At 42.8% G+C, this 24256-nt stretch overlaps 1 protein-coding gene across 1 annotated transcript in view; it reads right to left on the reverse strand.

Annotated features, from left to right (window-relative positions):
- The window catches only part of LOC147459906 (cytochrome c biogenesis protein family), a 33926-nt gene extending 15392 nt beyond the window's left edge, over window positions 1-18534 (reverse strand). Inside the window, exons 1-6 of the mRNA XM_086511081.1 lie at window positions 17983-18534; window positions 17691-17907; window positions 16938-17049; window positions 16235-16507; window positions 14863-15125; window positions 14603-14759 (exon numbers count right to left, since the gene is read on the reverse strand). Coding sequence (XP_086367207.1) covers window positions 14603-14759; window positions 14863-15125; window positions 16235-16507; window positions 16938-17049; window positions 17691-17907; window positions 17983-18469 — 1509 coding nt within the window. The 5' untranslated portion in view covers window positions 18470-18534. The remainder of the gene's footprint in view (window positions 1-14602; window positions 14760-14862; window positions 15126-16234; window positions 16508-16937; window positions 17050-17690; window positions 17908-17982) is intronic.
- Between the last annotated feature and the right edge of the window lie 5722 nt (window positions 18535-24256).

Consider the following 24256-nt stretch of genomic DNA (forward strand, 5'->3'; position numbering starts at 1 on the left):
GGAGAGAGAGGGCAGTGCATAGCGTGCAGGGCATCACTCCTGGCACCGCACTGTACATAGGAGGGAAAGCAAGCACTCCATAGCTCTTAACCTGTGACAGAGACTTGCAAAATGAGCCTCCCAGCTATAAATCACGTTTTTGCCTTCTCTATAAGTAGTAAACTGGCCTCAGAGTGCCAAGTGTCACTCATTTGTGCATTTTCCCGCTTTAGACCCTCGGGTCTAAAAATATCTCACCTGCAGCCTCTGTTGACTTGGCCACAGAGTAACAAAATGATCCCCATGTCAAACTGCACGTAATGACGCGAAGACATTTTCAGGTCCCAAAATAGCAGTTCCCTAAATTTTAGGAGATGCTGCCATTGTATCTTTCTAGGTCATCCGACCCTCTTTGTACACTGCGGCCACATCCAGAACTGAAATGTAGCCTCTGTAGCAAAGGATTCCACTTTGGCTAGTCAATGACCCCACTTGGCTAACCATAGTCCTTGTCCAACTTTAGTGCTCTCTTGCCCTCAGGCCTGGACTCCCTCTGGACAGTTCCACACTAGCTATGCAATGCAGGGCAGTTAGATTTCCCGAGGGGTGTTTCCAAAAAGTGAAAGTAAATAGATAATAAGAAAGAAATCAACAAAAAGGATAGATAGTAGTCACACGTTGGTGACAGTTGACCACCAATGCAACTCCCGTGCCAGGACAACTCAATCTCCGGATTGGTGAATACAAGGACCGCGAATGCTTTTTGATGGCACCTATCGAGGGATGTGATATCATCTTGGGTATGCCATGGCATTACCATATGCAACCGGTCCCACATTATGTAGAAAAGACCCTCGCTTTTGAGCATGAGGGCAAGAAAATTAAAATTTTTGCTGATGCAGGGGATTGGCTATTCCCTATTGTAAGCCATATCTCCATTAAGAAGGAAATAAAGAAGTGCGTTTCTGCTTACTTGATTTTCGCACGTGAAAGAGATAAAACTAATGAGGGTTTGCTCTCTAGTTTGGAAATTAAACGTTTTCAATTCTTGAAAAGTATAAAGATTGTTTCACGGATACTCTACCAGACAAGCTACCTCCGGAACGTCCGGAAGATCATCGCATTGATCTTGTACCAGGTAGCTCTCCCAAAAACCTACCCCCTTATCGGGTTAGTCTTGCTCAGCAAAAGGAAATTTTGAAGCAAATCAACGAGCTTCTGGAAAAAGGTCTAGTACGACCAAGTACTTCGCCTTACTGCTCTCCAGTTCTACTGGTGCAAAAGAAAGACGGCACGTTTCGAATGTGCATAGATTATCGATCTCTACACAAGATCACTATCAAGAATCGCTTTCCAATACCCCGGATTGATGATATTCTCGATAAGCTGCAGGGAGCAAGCATCTTTAGTCGCATTGACTTAAAAAGCGGGTATCATCAGATACGCATAGCCCCTGAAGATGTCCATAAGACTGTCTTTCGCACCACTTTTGGACTTTATGACTTTTTGGTAATGCCGTTTGGCTTGACCAATGCTCTTGCCACATTCAATCGAATGATGGACCGAATTTTCAGCCCACACCGAGCTTTCACAGGAGTGTTCTTTGATGACATACTCGTCTTTTGAAAGACCGAGAAGAAACATCAGAAGCACTTGGATATAGTGTTTCAAGAATTGCGAATGCATGAGTTGCATGTGAATGCAAAGAAGAGTGAGTTCTTCCTCACTAAGATACACTATCTCGACCATATAGTCTCACACAACCAAGTGAAAATGGATCCCGCAAAGATCCAAGTCGTGCAAGATTGGCCAACTCCCACTACAGTACATGATGTACGAAGTTTTCTTGGATTGTGTTCTTCCATGTTTCACTTCCAGATCCTCCATACGGCTGGGAGTAAGAATGTGGCTGCAGACGCATTGTCTAGACGGCCTAGGGTGAACGCAGTTACTTCTGTGTATCACCAAGAATTGGAATCACTTCCAGAGTTGTATCCGAATGACCCACACTTCTCCTCCACTTGGAATAAATTACAGAACGGAGAGGATGAATATCCCTATTCTATTCGGGATGGTTACCTCTATCACCACCAAGCAATTTGCGTGGCAGAACCATTGAGAAAGAAAATCATGGAAGAAGCACATGCTTCACCATATGCAGGTCATCGGGGAATTCTCCCTACGACCTTAGCATTGGAAAGATATTTCTTTTGGCGAAGCCTTAAGGCAGACATTGATCAATATGTCAGGGAATGCTTGGTTTGCCAAAAAGTAAAGTATGATCGGCATAAGACGCCTGGGTTACTCCAACCTTTACCTGTGCCTGATCAACCCTGGGAGAGTATTACCATGGATTTCATTATGGATCTCCCAAAGACTCAAACTGGAAATGATGCGATCTGGACTATCGTGGACAGATTTAGCAAGCGAGCTCACTTTATTCCAGTTAAGAAAACAATCAAAGCAGACCATATGGCTAGAATTTTTCTAGCATAGATCTTTAAGCATCATGGGCTGCCCGAGTCTATTGTGAGTGAGCATGACAGGCAACTTTTGGCGTGCCTTGTTTGATAACCTTGGCACAAAGTTGAATTTTTCTTCTGCATATCATCCTCAAACGGATGGGCAGAGTGAGATCGCTAATTCCACAGTATTGGATATGCTGAAATCTTGTGTGTCAGAAAGACAGTCTGACTGGGAGAAGTATTTGCCCCTTGTTGAGTACGCGTATAACAATACCGTACATTCGTCTACGGGGAAAGCACCTTTTGAGATTCTCTATGGTAAGCCTTTGCTTCAATCGATCCTTGTCACTAAGGATAAGATTTTCGCAGCAGATGAGTTTGTCCGGGATTTGGACACGGCCTACGGGCAAGTTAAGAGAGCAATTTTGCGCTCTCAGGAAAAACATAAGAAAGCTGCGGACAAGCACAGAAGGAATCTAGACTTAACAGTCGGTGAATTAGTCTTACTCAAGTTTGAGAAGGCAAGACTAAAGAAACAAGCGACTCATAAAGGGAAAGTCATAAAACTTTCCAACCGCTATTATGGGCCGTTTAAGATAATTGACCAAGTGAATGATGTGACGTTCCGATTAGACTTACCATCTAATTGGAAGATCCACAATGCTTTCCATGTTAGTTTACTCCGGCCATATGTGGGACCGCCTCCAAGTCAGCCTATTGCTGAGCAACCTCCTGAGGTTGAGGAAACGGAAGAAATACTCCAACCGGAACAGATCATTCATCATCAGGAGCGGCCACTTAAGTCCGGGAAGATTACACGGAAGTATTCGGTAAAGTTTAAGAATTATTCTACTCTAGATGCTCAGTGGATGACCGAGCAGGAATTAGCACCCTATCCCGAGATTCTGGAAGGATATGTACAAGCACTACAGTTGAGGACAACTGTTTAGAAGCCAGAGGGATGTTGCTAAATCGACTATTTTCTTATTTTCTCGAGTAATTTCTTTTTATTGAAATTAGGATATTTAAAGATGTGCACGAACCGTAAGGTTAGGAACTGTAGATCTACTGGAATTATTAAAAGCCATCAGGAACGGAAAACTCTGATGCGTCATATGATGGGTGACATTAAGCGTCGCGAAGGGGTTTTACCGTTAGTTCAGTGGGAGAGACCGGGAAACGAATATTCCTGATGCGTCACGTGATGGGTGACGGGAGCATCGGAAAGGGAATATCTTGTGGGTCTGGCAGGAAACCCGAACTGGAAAGAGGAATACGCGTAAAGACACAAGCACAAGAATAAAGATGGGTTCTGAGAAGCTTTTCTTAAAAAGCGGAATATTTTAACGAGTTTTCCGGGAAGAGCAAACGCTTTCCCGCGAGGAATCTATGTTTGCATTGCATTCGTGCATGTGGTTGCATCCGGGGACGCCTGGTGAAAGGCATTGTTTTTAACTTATAAGGTTTTATTGAGTTTTTGGGCAGGTTCATACCAATTTTAAAATATGTCGGCCGCCCACTTAATAAGTGGGCAGCCACTTAGAAAATAAAGCAACAAAACCAGCCAGCCAATTCTCTCTCCCTATTTCGGGTAAAGCCCCCCAAAAAAATTGTCTATACACTACCCAGTTAGCTAATCCATATATAAGACTGGGCAGAATCATTATGTGTGTTTAAGCAAAAAAGTTGATTGTAAGTGCATTTGCACTACCAATATGCTGAAGTTAGGACTTAAGCTACTGCCAGGCACATCATGCACTACCAAAATATTTTAAATAGCTGTAAGAAAATTTTCAAAGTGCAGCACTTTTCAGCTAAAAAAGGCAAAGATCCATCCATACTTGTTATCCCAGATGCTACCACATGATTTACAATGTGCAACAAAAATCAAGGCCAACACTGTGCATCTTTTCGACGATCCGAAAAAGCCAGGCAATAGAGTATTATCCGAAAATGAATACCCCAATTGTTCAATATATACAACCAGTCAAAATAGTTTTTTTTTTACAAACTGCTATAAAAACAAACCACTATTTATCATCACAAATTCCTGGCGTTAACTTATTAACAGTTAAGGACAGAATCCAGAAAAAGATCAGCTAACCTCAGTTATTTTAGACCTTTCATCACAGAATTATTGAATCAGAATGAAATCGTTTCAAGATATTTTGGCACCAACCTGCGAGCCTTCAGGTTTTTCTACTAGCTCCATGTCAGAGTACACACACCAGCACAATGAGTAACGACCCTTACTCACAAAACAGAGAAAAGCAATACTTAAAGCAAGGCTAAGTGAGGGATGAGAGAATCCCTCACTTGTTTATATACACAGGTTGCAAGGGGCAATCCATTCAGCTTGCATCGATCAGTGCGACCTTCCAATTTTGCTTACCGAATCGGCTCGCAATCCAAGCCAGCACGCGGCAAAGCATCGAGGTTAATACACGGGAGTATAGCCAGGCTATCCATTGAATGTAACAGAGATGACAAAGAGAATACTTGCAGTATTATCTGTTTAGGTGAGGTAGGAGAGCATCAGGGCTCGAGAGGAGGGAGCATTAAGGTATGCACATAGTTCCATTCCATGGTACAGAGGGGGAGAAGAAAACCAGGAGTCGAGCCCAGTGAGCAGAGAGCGCGGAGGTCATCAAACTCGAGAAGGGTAATGAAGGCATCGTACAGTGCTCAGCAAAAATGGGTGGAGCAGTAAATTACCCTTTACCTAAGACTACTTAAGAGGGAGGTCCCACCTAGGTTAGGTCATGCCCCAAGGGGGGTGAGGTTTATCTTTACAAGCCACCAGGTCTAGAGATTATAGGGAGGAGAACCTGCAGCTAAAAAAATATACCTTAAGGGTAGGGTCACCCGCTAAAGGGGAAAAGCACTACTGAGATCATCGGTTGTTTAGGCATTAGGGTAATAGCACCAGATTAATACCAAAAAGGGTTATGCATCAAGTAAGTGGCACTCAAAAGAGATGATAGGGGGGCCTTTCATGGGATAGGAGAGGGATAATTTCTCAGGGCACCCAGAGAAACTAGGGGAAATTTTTTTACCAAAGAGCAATATTTGAGCAGGTAAAGTATAAGAAGGGGTTCAGCCCAATGTGAAAGCTTTAGATTAAATGCATCAAGTGGAGTGCCCTTTACTTGGATCGGGTCAAGTCGTACTTAGTACTGGGGTTTCCAAAGCATAGGGTATGTCATTATTAAGCCACACATGCCAATGACACGTGTGTGTGTGTGTGTGTGTGTGTGTGTGTGTGTGTGTGTGTGTGTGTGTGTGTGTTCCCCTATTGCATGATGGGGATTATCGAGCTCACCTTGACCGCTGGTATCTTTTTCACAGACAGCAATGTGATACTTTTGTATGTGATATAAGGGTCGACTACAATTTATGCCTTTTCGATCATGCCCCTATATGTTTGGCCTTACACTTTGGTCCGTATACGGAAGTTGCTTCTTTGCCTAGGAGACGACTTTTACATGTCAATAATGCATATCTGAAGCATGAAGTTTTCCGTGCTATGATTGTGGACATAATCCCACCTTTGCTCTCCCATATGTACATAGATATGGATGCTGCGTGGTTCCACTTTGTGATGCGGATCCAGAGTGTTGTTAGCGATTATGGCAAGTATTATATGTCTCAAATGCGCAGTGATGTACAGCAGGTAAGAGACACTTGTCAAAGGTTGATGAATATGGCTGATCGGTCAGACACGGGTGTCCTCTTAGCAGTATTCGGGAAAAATGTGTCTCAGCTAAATATCGTGTCGTTTTCAATTTCTAAAATGCCGGTTGAGAGCAAGGGGAAAAGGATAAATTCCGCCCCAAAATAGAGAAAAATAGTGCAAATTCCTCAAAAAACCTAAATTTCTATAATTAACTCTTTGCAAATTCAAGGAAAGGAACTTTGTATACTTTGAAAAATGCTTTTTACCAAGCACTGCCTCTTAGTTCTTTACTTTATGCAATTGCTTCGCACCCCTTGTTGTTACATCTTGCGGCCCTCACTTCCTCAGGTCATCTGCATGGTCTTGCTCTACCTTCTGGAAAGCAATTTATCGACCAGGCATATGCTGATGACTCTCTTTTCATGCCCAACAACGTTAAGGAGGATGTGCAACAGATTATGCATGTGTCACGTGACACATCCAACTCGATGTGTCCGTGGACAAGCTACAGCATGACCAGGGTTCAATTCAATCAAGTCAGTCTAGAATAGGAAGTGATCTAGCACTTTTGTGAGTCTATTCACAGACCGTGCATGTCCAAACACTTAGATTAGATGCATATCCTCCAGTTGCACACAACATGATCATCAAATTTCCATCAGAACCCATCAAGAGCATTTTTACAGTGCATAGACCTACTTTCCCTATTTTTGATATTTTTCACTTATTATTTTTAAGTGACTTTTATTGGAAACTAGGTAGGGCAATTTTGCTAAGTTTGAATATATAGAAACCTAGCGCTAGCACTTTCCGGCAGAAGAGGTAGCAAGAGCACTTGCTCGACAGGCACCTTCTCAGCAAGACCCCACAAACAACAGGCCTAGCGTTTTCTGCATCAACATTGACCTAGCGTTTTGCTCCCACATCAGACAACGTTTTTGCATTGCAACAGCCTGGCGACAGTACGACCTCAGATCAGCCCTAGTATTAGCAGTTTCCCCCGCAGATAGCAGATCAGCCCTAGCGTTAGTAGAATCCACAGCGACAGCAGAATTCAGCCCTAGCGTTTTTGGAGCAACGGGACATTCAGCGTTTTGCAATTTCATCGCGACAGATTCAGCCCTAGAACCAGCGTTTTCAATTTTCAGCAATCAGTTATTGCAGAAGAAGTCCCAAACCTAACCTCGCAGATCTCACCTTCCTGTAGCAGATCCTTGCCGCACGGTCAGATCCCGCGAAGTTTGCAGATTCAGTCCGGAAAACGCAGATGCTGCGTTTTCAACGCGTCGTCGTCGCATCGTCGTCATCGACATCGTCACCAACATAGAGTCAGAATTCAGCAGATAAAGATTTGCAGATTTCAGCCCTTAGCAAATTCAGATTTCAGCCCGTCTCATCCTCGTCCTCATCGTCGTCGACATCGTCGGCAAGTCCAAGCATTGTAGAAATTTGTGCAATCATAAGTAGATTCCATGTCTCTTCCTTGGCATGACACAATATCCGAAAGAGCACAAAGAGGATTGAGCATCAAGCATGGGCATCTCCATTGTGATTTGCCACAGTTGATTGATTTAGATCAGAAAGTCAAGATTCGACCCCATTGTTTGCGTGTGTTTGATGAACGGTTTGGCACTTCGTCACTTTGTTCATCTGAATTGCATGCAAAGTTTGTTAGAAAGAATAGTATTTTTCCAGTCACTTTACATGGAATGGGTATGTTCATGTTTTTGTGTTGGAAGTGGTTTCAGGAATTTTCAGCCACGAAGATTCTTAAAGAAGGTAGACGCATGACTATCGACGAAGTTGAAGCATTGAAGGAGCCACAGATGACTTTGTGTTGCTTTCGGCGCGGCCCAAAGAAGCAAGCGTTGCAGACCTTTATGAAGATCAAGTATCGCATGACCCACGCATCAGAGTGGGCCGGCGAAGAGTTCTTTCCAAGATTCCAGACACTGCTGGCGATCTCCCTCGACGCCATACAGTTCGGTACCAGTACCTCACTTTGAAAAGGAGGGGATGTCACGTGACACATCTAACCCTATGTGTCCCTGGACAAGCTACATCATGACCAGGGTTCAGTTCAGTCAAGTCAGTCTAGAATAAGAAGTGATATGGCACTTTTGTGAGTCTGTTCGCAGACCGTGCATGTCCAAACACTTAGATTAGATGCATATACTCTGGTTGCACACAGCATGATCATCAAATTTCCATCAGAACCCATCAGGAGCATTTTTACAGTACATAGACCTATTTTCCCTATTTTTGATATTTTTCACTTATTATTTTTTAATGACTTTTGTTGGAAACTAGGTAGGGCAATTTTGCTAAGTTTGAATATATAGAAACCTAGCGCTAGCACTTTCTGGCAGAAGAGGCAGCAGGAGCACTTGCTCAACAGGCACCTTCTCAGCAGGACATTCAGCGTTTTGCAATTCCATCGCGACAGATTCAGCCCTAGAACCAGCGTTTTCAGTTTTCAGCAGTCAGTTACCGCAGAAGAAGTCCCGAACCTCGCAGATCTCACCTTCCCGCAGCAGATCCTTGCCGCACGGTCAGATCCCGTGAAGTTTGCAGATTCAGCCCGGAAAACACAGATTTCAGCATCTGCGTTTTCAGCGCTTCGTCGTCGCATCGTCGTCATCGACATCGTCACCGACATAGAGTAGAATTCAGCAGATAAAGATTTGCAGATTTCAGCCCTTAGCAATTTCAAATTTTAGCCCGTCTCGTCGTCGTCCTCATCGTCGTTGACATCGTCGGCAAGTCCAAGCATTGTAGAGATTTGTGCAATCATAAGTAGACCGCTCTCGCCATAGAGAGTGGGATCTTCGGAGGAGGGTTTGACAACATTCTGGTGTCGTATTCTTCTCTCTCTATCTCTCAGTCTCATGCACCTTCATTCATAGTGTTCATCACTTTGTTTGTGTCCATTGCACTCTCTCACTAAAGGAACGGAAGGCTCTCCCTTCCGTAGGTAAAAGGAACCTTGAGCACAGTTTGGAGCACTCATCTTGAGCAAAGTTCAACATTCACTTCTGCTGCACCTTATAGCATGCTTTGCATTTATTTGACTTGGTAGCTGGATTGCATGTTAATTTTGTAAATCCAAGTTGATGCCTCTGAAGGAATTTGATTGGCATGGGCTTCTATGGCTAGGGGAGATTGTTTCTCCTCAGACTATAGTACGCCATTTGGGATATCTGATCGGTTGGAATGTGTCCGCAACACAAACTTGAATGGGTGCTACAAAGAATCCACTTAAAGCTTAGCTATTGGAAATTGTTAACCTAGCCATTGCATGTGCGATTTAGCCTCTTAGGATTGTTCAATGCAGAATGATGGCCTATGTGCAATTCTATTTGCCACTTTTATGTTGGCCCAACAGTACCTTGGGTCTCTTATGTCATGTATGCTAGCACATTTCTCGTGTACTTCCTTCCACAAGAAAGGATTGCGGTTTCTATCTATGGATAAGCTATGCACGCCTAAGCGACTCGGAGGGATTAATATTCTGGATTTGCGTTGGCGTTTTGGCTTGCAAAGCTTAGCTTCTGTCTACGCTGGTGGATCAACGACAACCATGGACGCTCATGATTTCACACTTGGTCACTGGCATCCTTTGTCACAAGACGGGCACCATGTGCCAATAGAAAAGAACACATTGAACAGACTTTTAGCACTTCAATAACAACTGAACTGAAAGAGAGAGCACACGCGACACGGAGTGGCGGAATTCCACCCCAAAGAGTATTGGCCCCAAACCTTGGCGCCCCTTTTGACATTTCTTTACATATTGCATCAACATAGTACAAGCCGGTACTCCACGCTCTGCACCTTCGTCCAGAAGCATGTCAGAGAATAAGCCCTAGCCTCATATTTAAAGGCCCTTGGCCATTAAAAGCAGTTGACATGAAAAGCCTTCAACTCAAAGCATCTGGTCCAAAAGCAGATGCCCAAAAGCTGCCAGCGCAAATTACGGAAATCCTTACAGTGCCACGTCAACACCAGTCAATGTAAATCACAGAAATCCGTACAGTCTGCAGCGTCAGCAGTCAACGTGAAACGCAGGATTCCGTACAGTCTTCCACATCAGCGAGTGAGCACGACATCCGGAGTTTCGTAGAGTTTGCCACATCATCTTCTTCTACTGCTTCTACTTCTTAGGGTTTAGGCCCCTCGACCGATGATCTGCACAGTGGCTCCGTTCTTCAGTGGCTTGACACGTCAACAGTTAGTGGCATCCCCCCTTCTTGAAAGAGAGTAATCGTCCGCAATTACAGCATATCTGCAAAACAGCTCAAGTTAGCCCAAAAATTTCCGAGGGACAATCAATTTGCTCTTTTTTTGTTAAGGAGTTGGCTTCTCCTTCCGGCTCTTTTGATCAAGGAGTTGGCTTCTCCTTTCGTCCAGATCGGAACTCTTGATATTCCGGCGTAGTAAAATTAGCCATCACACTTAAACCGCACTGATCTTCCACCGGTGTCTTAATGCACTAAAATTACATACCCAGGCAATCTCATCCAATTAGGAATATTCATTGGTTGGCACTCAAGGGATTCACCTTTCAGTACCCCCTTATACAACGTGCGTTCGCAGGGTATTAAAAAAACCCCTCTTTTAACATGTGTGAATGAATAAAATGACTTCTTAACATGATTACATAGTGCACCCCCCGGGGGTTGGTACATCACAATGCAACACAAATGCTCACATATGCATGTTACAAGACAGAAACATAAAGTCGCCATTGAACACTCCCCTCGCAAATAACCATCCAGGTCCGGGCCATGAGCTGTTCAACAACTCCCTCATCACTCCTCCCGCAAATAACCTAAAAAGGCCCGGGCCATGAGATATAGAGGCCCTTCACAACCAAACGTCCTCCAGACCGCAGCATGCGTCGTTTGGAGGTGCTGAGTAACCACTGCTCAGACTTCTTAATAATAAGCAATCTCGACATCAGTCGAGCTCGAAAAGTCGATTGACTTTCAATCTTGAAACCTGCACCAAAAATTAGGGTTAGGTTCCTTCCATAAGGTCGTAGCCGACCACAACATGGTCCATTAGCTCTTGGACAGACAGTCTTCCTCTGGCGGCAATGGTAGTCCCAAGACATAGCAATCACACTAGACCTCCAAGGTTTTTAGCTCGAAAAGAGACACCTACTGAGAGATGTCGAGAAATCTTAAGTTATAAGCTCCTGGGGATTCCGTGGCAAGCATTTCAATATACCCCTCTGCCAGAAGTTGCACTCCGAAAGAAGATGTCAGAAAGCATACAACTTCGGGCAAATAAAAGCTTGCCAAGTCCTTGGAGTGTGTAGCTTGGTAGCTATAGACTTCCACCATTGCATGGCACTGCCTCTGAGAAAAACAGTAGCTCGAAACAAATCTTGGATCCTTCTCTTGCAAGCGATGTTATGGCTTATGCCCTGTAAGACATGCGCGGTGAAGACAGAAGCGCGCCCAATGCGCGATGAAGTAAGGATGGGAGTGGCTAATAAGTCCAAGGTCGGGACCCGAAGATACTTCAAATACGATTCCAATAGACTTTGGAAGCACTGGTTTACTCTGTCTGATTTTTTGTAGGACTGGTATGCTTTCAGAAAAGCACACGCCTAATGCTCTGATACAACTGTCACAAGTCGGGCACCACGTGCCAATAGAAAAGAACAAACTGAACAGACTTTTAGCACTTCAATAACAACTGAACTGAAAGAGAGATAGCACATGCGACACGGAATGGCGGAATTGCACCCCAGAGAGTATTGGCCCCAACCCTTGGCGCCCCTTTCGACATTTCTTTGTATTGCATCCACACGGTACAAGTCGGTACTCCACGCTCTGCACCTTCGAAGTTCGTCCAGAAGTATGTCAGAGAATGAGCCCTAGCCTCATATTTAAAGGCCCTTGGCCATTAAAAGAAGTTTACATAAAAAGCCTTCAAACTCAAAAGCATTTGGTCTAAAAGCAGATGCCCAAAATCTGCCAACACAATTTACAGAAATCCGTACAGTGCCATGTCAATACAAGTCAGCGTAAATCACGGAAATCCGTACAATCTGCCACGTCAACAATCAGCGTGAAACGCGGGATTCCGTACAATCTGCCACGTCAACAAGCGAGCGCGAAACCCAGAGTTCCATACACTTTGCCACATCATCTTCTTCTACTGCTTCTGCTTCTTAGGGTTTAGGCCCCTCGATCGATAATCTGCACAATGACTCCGTTCTTCAGTGGTTTGACACGTTAGCAATTTGTGACATCCTTCATATTGAGATGTCGTTTTTGGGCAGTTGAATGGACATATCCCGGGATGTCCCTTCACTTCGTCTCTTGTTGCGGATTGGAAGGCTGTCACCTTGCACTTATCTTGGCACGGTCGTCAATCTTTTCCAGGAAATTCACTTCGGTTGGAAAGCATTCATTGGAGCAAAGCATTCTCTCTTACTTTGGTTCAACGTTCTCCTCGACAAGCTTACTTTCTTTCGCAAAAAGGGATCTGCAAGGTTGATCAAGTGGTGGATAGTGTGGGACAGGTTCTTTCGAGTTCTTTCGGGTTCTTTCGCTTGCTGCTATTTGTTATGACTTGGGAGCTCATTATCGACACTTATGGCAGTAAATTCAACAGCTACTTGCAGATGTTTCTTCGGTGCCTACACTGTTTGGGGACTCTCGGCTTTCTGATTGGCATCTTGGCCATATTAGGATGGACTATATATCCGTTGGGTCTATTTATGCCTTGCTACAGTCTGATGCATGGATTGTGGCTCATGGAAATCAATTGTGATCGCTCTCCAGATCTCAATTGTGGTGGCAAAAAACACTCTTGCATTTTGGAAGAATCACTTGCCACTCGAGGAACGCGTTTTCTTGTGGAGGTGCATGGTAGGCGCACTACCGGTTGGTACTTGGTTAGATGCACGACGTATTGCTTCCGCTCGTTGTGTCCGGTGTCATGGGGCTGACGAGTCAGTTACGCATTTGCTTTGGCATTGCCGCTGCTTCTGGACTTTCATCAGGCAAGTGTCCTCTGCTTTGCGCCTTCGTTTCCCATCTCGAATCTTTCACAAACGATTTTGGATTTTTGGAGTTCTTCAACCGCCACAATCTCTGTTTGAGATCTTCTTCAGCTGGGTCAAATTTTGGGTTATGTGGACCATTTGACATCAGCGCAACTCCCGCATGTTTCATACATTAGAGATTGACCCTTTCCCTTACTTCAAGTTTTCCCTCTACATTATGCTTATGATGTGGGAGACATCTCTCTTGAAGCTTACAGGATTTTCTTTGATTGTTTCTAGCTTTTGGAGCATCATAGATCACAATACTTTCTTCCTGTGGGTTTTCCTTGTTTTGAGGTTTCCCACTTGTAAATTAAATCATGATTTACAAAAAAGAAGTGTGTGTTACCTGGCCTGAGCGCTACACTACACCCAATGATATCAAAACACTGCTCACAAACCCCAGCAGCAAGTTGGGATAGAGCACAAACACACACCCAATCAAACAAAAACAAAAAACAAAAAAATCAGAAAATTTGCATTCAAAGAGATTGTCTCAGCTGCGGCGTTTGGCAAACCACTATTTGGTCTCGTTCGCAAGCAGGGTAGGGCATTTTATATACTGAGGTATAAAGTTGAGCCTTGCTTTTCACCATAGTGTCTCCTAGGGATGAGGCTACAGTCTCACAGAGGGTTAGGTGTTAGCCTTTGATATGGGGTCATTCTGTTTTGAAAGCTTGATAAATAATCCCTTTTGCTAGTAAATACTGGAACCTAACACATCAGAGAGACTGAAATTCACATGGAAATTGGCATGTAGTCGTTGGGATTTGAACCTCTCATACCCGGCTGTTACTGTGTATTCTTACCTCCAGAGCTGTGCACTGAAGGCAAAATAGAAGACATTTCACTTGCAACAAGACAAGAAGAAGAAAAAGAAAAGCCTTTTCTATTATAAGAATAATCTTCCCGTAGAGAGAGAGAGAGAGAAGAAGAAGAAGAAGAAGAGACGTCGTAAGAAACTATCCAAGAGACCTTAAAGATCTATTCGAGGAGGAGAGTTGAACTCAAGACCTGTTATTCAAGAAGGAAATGGCATAACCAATCTACCACACTTGGGTGATAGAAAGGTTATACCATTTTCCTCCTCCTATTAGCGCGCACACACTTGTTTCACACACACACACACCCGAGAAGAAGAGAATTTTAACGTCATAGGAAACTATCCCAAGAGACCTTAAAGATCTATCTGACGAGGAGACTTGAACTCAAGACCTGTTATTCAAGAAGGAAATGGCATAACCAATCTACCACACTTGGGTGAAAAAGAGAGAGAGAGAGAGAGAGAGAGAGAGTGGGGGCATGGGTGCACATGCACACCCCCTGTTATGCACATTCAGGATGAAAATGACTTCTGCACAGCTACTAAAAGAGATGCATTCATAAGAACCCTGGTTTGATAAGCATCTTAGTAGATACCTTCAATTCGAGTCCAGTACTGCCAATGACGTCATCTATGATAATGCTAACACCATCAACCGTAATTGGCCGCCCTGATCCACTTCTCCTCACACCAACAAACGCCCCACTTGAATCGTAAACAATCACAGACTGCAGATCACGAGCAAGCATTGAGCTGCCTTGACACATGCCAGAATACTTGAGTAAGTTTTGAAAAATAACAACACACATAATCATACGCTAATAAGATATTGCCAACATCATACAAGTCTACTTACATGCCCTTGACTTCACCTAGACCTGTGTCTCCTAGTGGCAGAAAGGTTCCAAACAGCTTGTTGTCCCCTGTTTGTAGAGGTGCTGCAACAAGATTATAAGGACCCTCTCCATCCACACGAACTTGAAAAGCTGAGATTGCCCAATCAGTTTGATACATGGTAAAGCCTCCATATCTCAATGGTTTGTTCACACTAATCTCCTTCCTACTAACTTCTCGCCCTCTTAAATCAAATAATGATAGGTCGGTACGAAATTGAGATACCTGAAAACAATTTTGAAATGTACAATACAACAGCTTTTTATCATTCCAAAACACATGTGCAGAGAAGTGAGAATCGCTGAATTTTAGAATTGGTTGAATGGCTTTCTCCTCTCATATTTTCCAACATTTCTTTACCTATCTCCACATGTATATATTTCAAACACCCTGGACTCTGCACATTCTCAGGCGCATTTTAATATCTATCTATGCTGGCTAGATTTGTATTTATCATTAGATAATATGGCTAGGTCTTTTTCTGCTACATTCCTCATGGTAGTGAAAAAATTCCAACATTGAATTCAAATTTTCGCAACAAAACTGTTTTTTTATGCATATAGTTCCTTGTCTCATGACCATGTAGGGATTCGATTGAATTAGGCAGTTATTGTCCCTTTTGAGGACAGAGATAGGTATTTATTTCCTGTTAGACTTTTGAGGACTCTGCTAACTGATGTCCTTTGGGAAAGAGATTGATGACAGAAAACAGATACATACATGAAACGTCAGTGACTATAGGGTGAACACGCGCACATACACCAGGATGAACACAGCACACAAGATCCAGATTTTTGGAGTACTCAATAATGCCACTATCAGAACATTATGCCTCATATCCAAATACTAAACAGAAAACCTCTCAGCTCATTCGTTGCACACAAAACAAAAAGAAAAATTTCACACAAAAAAGGAGGCAACTTTAAAGACTGTTCAAAGGTGAAGGAAGAGCATCTATATTTTCCAAATAAAGCTGAAGCCCTTACTAGTACTAAACACCAACATGGAAACCATTTCATATTTATCCAAACCAAATATGTTTTCTCATCAGCTCTATCGTGTCATGTCATCAAGCCCAACAGACGCGGTGAACTACCAAGCCCAATTTAAAACAACATAGATATCATCAGATACCCTGAGTAGTTTGAAGTCACAGACATGAATCCAGAAAACTGTCACATTACAGAGTAGCCCTCTTAAATTTTAATTAATCATTGCTAACAAGCATATTTAGCATCCATCTTGCCAGCAGTAACATATCAAGCAGTTAAAATTTGAAAATGCACGTAGCTAAATCACCCAAAAAGCATTGAGCAGTGGGGCTGAGAGCATACCTCTCCATTTGGATAAGTTTCGATGGAGAATCGGTTGACATGGACCTCTGTATCAAATGTGTCTGGAGGACGGGCCAAGAATCCAACTGGATACATAACCTCACCAATCATAAAATTCAAGCCTTGGGGTACCATTACATTTCCACGATAGCCTCCTATGGCACTATAGGTTGCACCTCCCATGATCAGCAAGAGGGCAGCATGAACACCTATAGGAGCAAATCTACCAGCAAGGCCTTTAAAAGCATAAAGTGCAGGACCTTTCACAAACACCTACAAGCAGTAAAAGGCGATTGGAGCTTAAAATCGCTTCAAAGCACGCGAATGGGAATAGAAATACATACGACCCATGCCTCAATCGAAAATGCAACCTTAGGGACCCCACAGGGGGCCAGGGGGGGAGGAGCACGATTATTGAAAAAACTAATGCTTGGTTCCTTTTCTTACAAAGAAGTTTCATCTACAGTGAAAAACTGAAGGGGTCAAGGATGTGTCTCAAACAATCAAAACAGTCCCTGTAAGATTGTAAATGTTGTGTGGGAAACTCTTGCAAGGACAATAAGAAAAGCACTCTATCATCAAAGAAGGAAGCGAACCTAACCAACCCTATGAAGACTCAAAATATACTAGACTCCGAAATGGAACCCCCTACCCCGAAAGTAAAATCAAAATATGACATTCTCGCAAGGCCCCAGTTTCTTACTTGATAGTTATCTGCTGCCAGAAGTGCACCCAAGTCAGCCAATTGGGCCCGAGGCAGTGTTTCATGGAATGGCAACTTAGACACTGAAGCTCCAGAGTTGTAGAACTTCCATCTGAAAGAAAATGGAAATGTTCAGCATCAGACATACTCTAATATGGAAAAAACAATTTTCTTTTCGACTAAGAGCAGTACTAAGTCATATTCAGTCTGAAGAAGAAAAAGTATTATGCAACCAGCATGCAAAAGAACAAGCTTAGCAGATGTACACCAATTAAAACTTATCGACCACCAGATTTTTTAGCACCAATTACATTAACTGCCACAAGAAAATTGTTGTGTTGCCTTATTTAGAGAATCTGGAGTGCAGGTTATAGCGCAAAGACATAAAGCTTGATAATAGTTCAGATGAAACGAATAAGACGATTGATCTCCCGGCTACCTGAACCGCCTCTGGACACTCATCGGACGAACCGACCGACCTAGCTACCATCCGGCAACCACCCCTAGCTGGGGCCCGCATCCGAGGACAAAAGCACGCACCCGTAAGACCGAGAGTCGCATACCAACCGGCCTCACCTCCTTGAGGTGACTCAGACTAGGTCCCCTCTCGTGTGATGGGGACATAACAGAAGACCTCAGGACACTACTCAATATCGGTCCCGAAGAATATTTGAACTAAAAAAGACAAGAGGTTTAATACAAGCTTAGACCTTAAAGTACTAGGCAAAATCCTTATCAAAGAACATTTGATACCTGCGAGCAATTTTCACCAATGGCAATTGGCGTGATGAGGTGCAAGCCATCAGGGATGCCGCTAGGCATGCAATAAGACCCAGAAAATAAGGTGCCGTATAGACATGGTCCAAGCAAAGTCTTAATACCCATTCACCATTAAACATGCCAAAAGCATAGTCCTCTGCATACTTCTCAAGATAGAATTCTTTGCTTTGTCCTTGCTCAATCAATGTGCCTGCAATGAAGAAGTTTTCTGCATAAACTCGATGCCAGTGTCAAATTCACAAAGCTTTTGAGGGAATTTTTGTACCTAGTGCACATAAGGCTGCTATAATGGCAAGCTCCGCAAGGGCCAGATTAAACGAGGACAATGTCCTCTCTACAGCTCTCTTGACTTGCCGAAAAAGCACGAACACTGCAGAAGGCTTGTTGGATGCGAGATGGCTCTTCCCGCTTGCGGTTCTCACTTCATCTTGCACTTGCGCAGAAGACGGCCCAGCTCTTTTACCTTCATCGCTTTGTGGAGATGACAATGGAGGTGCAGGAGGAAGAGCTGAGTCCAAAGAGAGGGTTCTCTGCAAGGTTTTTAAGGTGTCGGAGGTGGGATGTGCCGTGCTAACTTGCTTTCGGTTATGAGCATTCGCTTGGATTCTGTACTTGTGCGAATATACATTACGGTGGAAGAGCTGGTGAGAAAGGAGGAAGCCATGACCTGATGAGGAGGAGAAGCAGCTTGTAAGCTTGTCGCCACCAAGAGCAGTAGAGCCTTTGGCAGTCAATACATGATAGCTTCCCATTCAATCGGTGTAAGCATTATCGTGTATGGTGCGTTATATGTTTATTAATTAAAATTTTCAATCTCAACTTATATATCTAACGCCTTGGAGCCCCCCCTCCTCATTTTCAACTATATCTAATGCCCCTTGTTAGGAGAGGGATTGGAGGCCAAGGCAAAGAAAGAAAGCTTGAGAGTCCTTAGTAGATTGGGTGTCAAAAAAAAAGGGCTCTCTCTCTCTCTCTCTCCATCCAAAATCTCAACTTCCCAACTATATCTAATGCACTTTGGAACAAGGAAAGGGTTTGGAAAGGGGAGTGGAGACCAAGACAAAGAAAGAAAAAAAGAGAGGCCCTAACGTAAGGATTCAGGAGTGGATTGGATGCCAAGAAAATCCCCCCCCCCCCCGGTTGCCCTCTCTCTCAACTTCTCAACTATATCTAATGCACCTTGGAGCCCTTGCCACAAGTGACATAAGGAAAAGGATTGGAAGTGTTGGTGGAGACCAAGGCAAAGAAAGAAAAAGAGGGAGGTCCTAACGTGAGGAGGCATGAGTGGACCCTCTCTCTCTCTCTCTCTCTCTCTCTCTCTCTCTCTCTCTCTCTCTCGCACATAAGGGGACCACACACACCTTCAAGTTTTCACTTGATCGCTATGTTTTTAGTATGTACATCAAAGCACAAAGTGTTTGACGAGCTTCAATAATAGAATGTTGGTATTTTATGCAAAACATGCCCACCTATTGTGGCAGAAAAATTCTTGATGATTTTGATGCCCACTTTGTCTCTTGGAATGCACTTATGGCACGTTATATCAAGCCTACGCAAGACAAAAAAAAAAGCTCTAGGTTGGTTTCATTGAATGTAAAGTGGGGGCCTCTTTGCAAATGCATTTACTAATGCCTACAGTGTTGGCATCATGAAAGAAGTTAAAATAGGAGTATAAATTGCTAGCCACGAGCTCTTGGGAAAAACAGGTCTCACCTGCCATTGCTTCGTTTCACGTGTAAGCCGATTGTGGTTTATACACACTTGTCATTGCTTTGGTTAACATGTGTGCAAAGTTTGGTTTATGTGATTGATGAGATTTTTATCCAAAATGTTTAATCACAATTTATGTCAAGTTTATGCAGGACAAAGAAATTATGGGGTTTTTTCATGTAAAGCAAAGTCTGGTCTCTCCACAAATGTGGCTTTGTATGCTTGCATTGGTGAAACTATGTAAGAAACCTAGGGAGGTTACTTCAAAAAAATGTAACTTATCACATAAGTTCAACATTGGGGTATTTAATTTATCTTTAAAGTCATAGAAAATAATTTACAAAAAGTGACTTTTTCTTTTACAATTCCCAAAAAAATATACAAATTTTTCCAGAAAATATTCCTTAAAATTTTCACAGGTAAGGGGGTTTAAAAAAGGGCTTTAAAAGCACTTGAAACATTAGTATTATACAAACAACATGATTTTTTGGCGAGCATTTTATGGCAAGTTCTTTTCTTATATCCGAGTAGCAGATTTTGAAGACTCCTTTTGTCCAAGTGGAATATTATCCACTTTGCAACACATGGACAAATTAATAGTAAATGACACTTCTTGTTTTAAAAAAAACTTTCGCAACCTTCAATATATGAGTAAACAACATTAGCTTAACATTGAGACGGGTGAAACATATCCATATAGTAATACTGAAAGGCTTTAAAGTAAACATCTTTATTGAAACAACAATGGTAGAAGGATAAGTATTGAGTGAAATGAACCAGTACAATAATGCAAGATGGCTATAAGGTTTGCGGGCTTACTTCTCTAACACTAGCTTATAGTGGTAAAATCTAATTGTCGTTTGTCATCTCTAGTGTCATTGTCGTTGTCATGGTCGTCGTCGTTTTCGTTGTTGGCTCCACTAGCCTATCCATGAGAAGCAAGGTATGCCCTCCACACTTGTACCTAAGCCTCCACATGCTTTTCAAAGGTTGCACACTTGCTTGCACTATGATATCTAGGATCTGCGCAGTTTATAGCTGCATTGTGGTCAATAACGACACATTGCTCGACATCCTCTTCGGGTGGGCTTACAACATCATTTAGCTCATACATGGTGTTCACTAGGGAGCTTGTGGTTTCATATGTTCCACGAAAATTTTATTTGTTGTTGCATTCACTTTGAGCTTCACATAAGCTAATCATTACATACAAGGTATCCAACATATAATTAGGGTACACATTGTTTGATAAGGTCAACGTGGGGCACAGGTGGAACACGACAAGAAGCATACCCGTATTCAAGGACTTGCCCATGCTCAATGTGTTGTTCATAGTTCCCTCTTAGCATGGTGAATGTGTAGAAGCAAGAAGAATGGAAGAGAAGCTTGTAAATAAGTGTAGAGAGAAATTGCAAATCAATGAAATGTGTGCTAGATTTGTCTTTTACAATAAACCAAAGATACTTTACTCTTTAAGGCCATTTACCCCATCATTTTTGAATATTTTTTGAATAAAACGTCACATATAACAAGATGTCACTTTCAAAATTAAACACCATTGGTTAAATTAAATATAAACCATGAACGATTAGACCACACACGTGCAATAAACTCACTTATCATAAAATAGACTACAATCCTTTGCAAAATTTATATACGATGACAACAACAATTAGAAAGTTTAATTCCATGTAACATATAAAAAGAGTTCATAAGAAGTACATAATACAAATTTTGCATCATGGTTCAAGTGAGTGTTGTGTCATAATAACTAATATCTAATTGTCCTAAATTATTTTCTCATGTTAAATTGATCATTTAATATGGGAAAGTGCCAGGGGAGAAAAAGCTAGATTATTGGTAAGGCTAACAAACTAGTCACAGTAGGGATCCAAAGGAGGGAAATTAGGGATCCAAAGGGGACCATATGCAAAAGAGCAATGTGCAAGCAATGGGCTTTAAAGACCTAAGGTTCAACCCATTAAGACATCCAAAATGCTAAGGTTCCAAATTTCAAAGGGTAAGTCCAAATGGTCAAGCTTAAGGAAATTGGATGCTTTGTAAGTGTACACAAAGTCTTCCTAGATCCCTACATTGAAGGGGGCGAGCCCTAAAGGTAGGAGAAGAGGGAGAAAGAGGTGAGATAACACACACACACACTCACTCAAAGGCTCCCCTTTACACAAAGGGTATAGTGGACACATGTCAGGTTCCTAGCCCAGTTGCCCCCAAAGAGTATTCAAATCCTATTGGATGACCATGGAGGTGGACCAATGAGAATTAGTCTAATAAATTTATAAACACTTTATAAATAGAACCAATGAAAATTAAGTCTCCTGGTTTATTATTGGACAGCCTGCCAAGGGGTCCAATAGGAATTAAGCAGCCCAATGGCTTGCTTAATTCCTATTGGCCAAAAGGAAAAAAGGTCCAATGGGGATTTAATAGAATTAATCTAATTAATTAAGCTCTCACTAAAGGGAAAGAGGGACACATGTCACAAGGCTCTTCATTTGAAAATATAGTCCCTATTGGCTAAGCTTGGAGAGGTACGATGGAAAGCCAACAAGAGGAATTAGCAAGAGGGGTCGACCAAGATGAGAGAGGGGGCTGATTTGTGAGGCATTATTCCACACACACTCACCACTAGCTCATGTGTGAAGCAAGGAAAGTCTATCTCCTTCTCAAGCTTTAATGGAAAGCTCTTCATCTACTCCAAGCTTGTGAGAAGGGAGGCCTACATTGACACACTCTTGCCTTGTGATGCAAATCCAACCAAGAGACAAGCTTCAATGCATGCTCATCTCCTCTGCTATGCTAGTTACTAAGCTATGCTAAGCTTTTATGAGTGATTATGTGAGGAGATATACTTCTTTCTCGTAAGAATACTCCTTCTTCCTCGCAATCTACTCTCATACCCCACTAGCTCTCACCATGTTCGAAGGTGTGTGAGGTCTTGGGTCTGAGACCAATGAGGAATTGATGTTGTGTTTTAAAGTGTTTGCTAAGTGCTCGAAGCTTCGATCTTCATTGCACTAGCTAATTATTGAAGGAACACAAAGAATTGTATTGTAAAATTCCTTCCTTGATGGGGGAAACCTATAATACAAAGCCTTTTGGAGGGGGGGGACCGGCTCCATGTAAATCCGGTCCTCAACTATTGTCAATAGCTTAATTTCTCTCTCTTTTGAAGTATTGTTCATGTCTATCTAACGAGGTGTTATGCTTTTTGTTTCTCTCTCCATCCAAGCACTCTTGCTATGCTCATTAGGAATCTATTCTAATAAAATGCTCACTATGTTTATGCTATTTTCCGCTACACACAAGGTACTAGGCCATTAAATGTTACATTGGTATCAGAGCACAAGGGTTCTCTTTTCTTGCACGAGAAGGGAGGTTCTCAAGCTAGTTATAAATGGTTGGTAGTATTAATTGCAATTGAGTAAGTAGAATAGGGATTTTTCAGCCTTGCAGTGCGCCTGCTTCGTGCAGATAACGGGGCATCACTGTCGAGAGCTATGGTCTTAATAGTGGAGTCCTATGGGGCTTGCCTACGGCTTAACCACTATTGAGCTATTAGAAGCTTGACAGGAGCTGGTACTGTTTTGGTGTTGAAAGACCCTCTCTTCTATTCCTTGTAATTAATAATATTTGAGCCACGGGTACAGGAGCTTGAGTGCTTTTCTAAATGGGTAAAGAGGAGTAGCAACTAGGGCTTGAAGTGCCAAAGTAGCAACTAGGGCTTGAAGTGTCAAAGTACACCTAAAAAGTTTACATCTAAAAATTGTTAGAAGTAAAGAGAGTGAAATTAATGTTGATAGCTTTGATTTTGCTAATGAGCAGGCTACTAATGATGCCCCTATGCTTGTTAACTACCTTGTTTCTAAGCTACAACAAGCCATGGGAAATCCATCCCTCCAAAGTGAAGTGCAATGGCAGCTTCGTGCTCATGGGATTCTCCAAACTCCCCACCAAGAAGAGAGAGTACCTAGGAAGACTCCTTGTGAGACTTCCAAAAGAGGCCTCTCTCCGATTCGGGAAGAAGAACAGGATCCATACGAAGGGCTCAAAAACTTCTTGATGACATCTCCTTCCCAAAGGAGAACTGAAGAGCCCCCACCAAAAGAACGAGAAATAAGTAAGTCTCCTGCCACCTCGGCGGAGATGGCTCCACGAAGACGACGGGCAAAACGCTCTCCATCACCCCCTAAACTGAGAAGACCATCGCACACTTCTCCACATCATAATTCAAAGAGGGATGACAGAAAACAAGAGAAGAAAAAGGCGAGAAAGAGGTCACCCTCTTCTCCATCTTCTTCATCCTCTTCCTCTTATAAAGAAAGTGTTGGTGCAGACAAGGAAGAAAAAGGCGAGAGAGAGGTCCCTCTTCTCCATCCTCCTCAAATTCTTCCTCCTCTGAAGAAAGTGATGGTGCAACTTTCGAACCACCAAAAAGAAGACGCCATAGGAAATCCTATGCCGCATGGAAGAGATCATCCAAGCTTAAGAAGTTCAAAGAGGGAGGAAAGAACATCTCTTTCCTTACCTATGATGGCACCTTTGGTGCTACAGACAAAGTCTTGGACTTCATCCAACAATTTGATGCGGCGTTTGGAGATGAGGGCTTCATGGAGTCCTCTAAGCTACGCCATGTAGCTATGCATTTTCAAAAGTCCGCCAGGCAATGGTGGTCTAGACTACGGGCAAACGGTGAAGCTCCACAAACATGGAAAGCTATAAGAGCTTCCATCATGAAGCCGTTTTTGGCTACCGATACCAAAGACAAAGTACTCGCCGAATGGCAAAGCTTGAAGCTCGCTCCTTACGAC

The sequence above is a fragment of the Adiantum capillus-veneris genome, chromosome 4 (genome assembly GCF_014529385.1).
Source record: "Adiantum capillus-veneris isolate H3 chromosome 4, ASM1452938v2, whole genome shotgun sequence".
NCBI classification, from domain to species: domain Eukaryota; kingdom Viridiplantae; phylum Streptophyta; class Polypodiopsida; order Polypodiales; family Pteridaceae; genus Adiantum; species Adiantum capillus-veneris.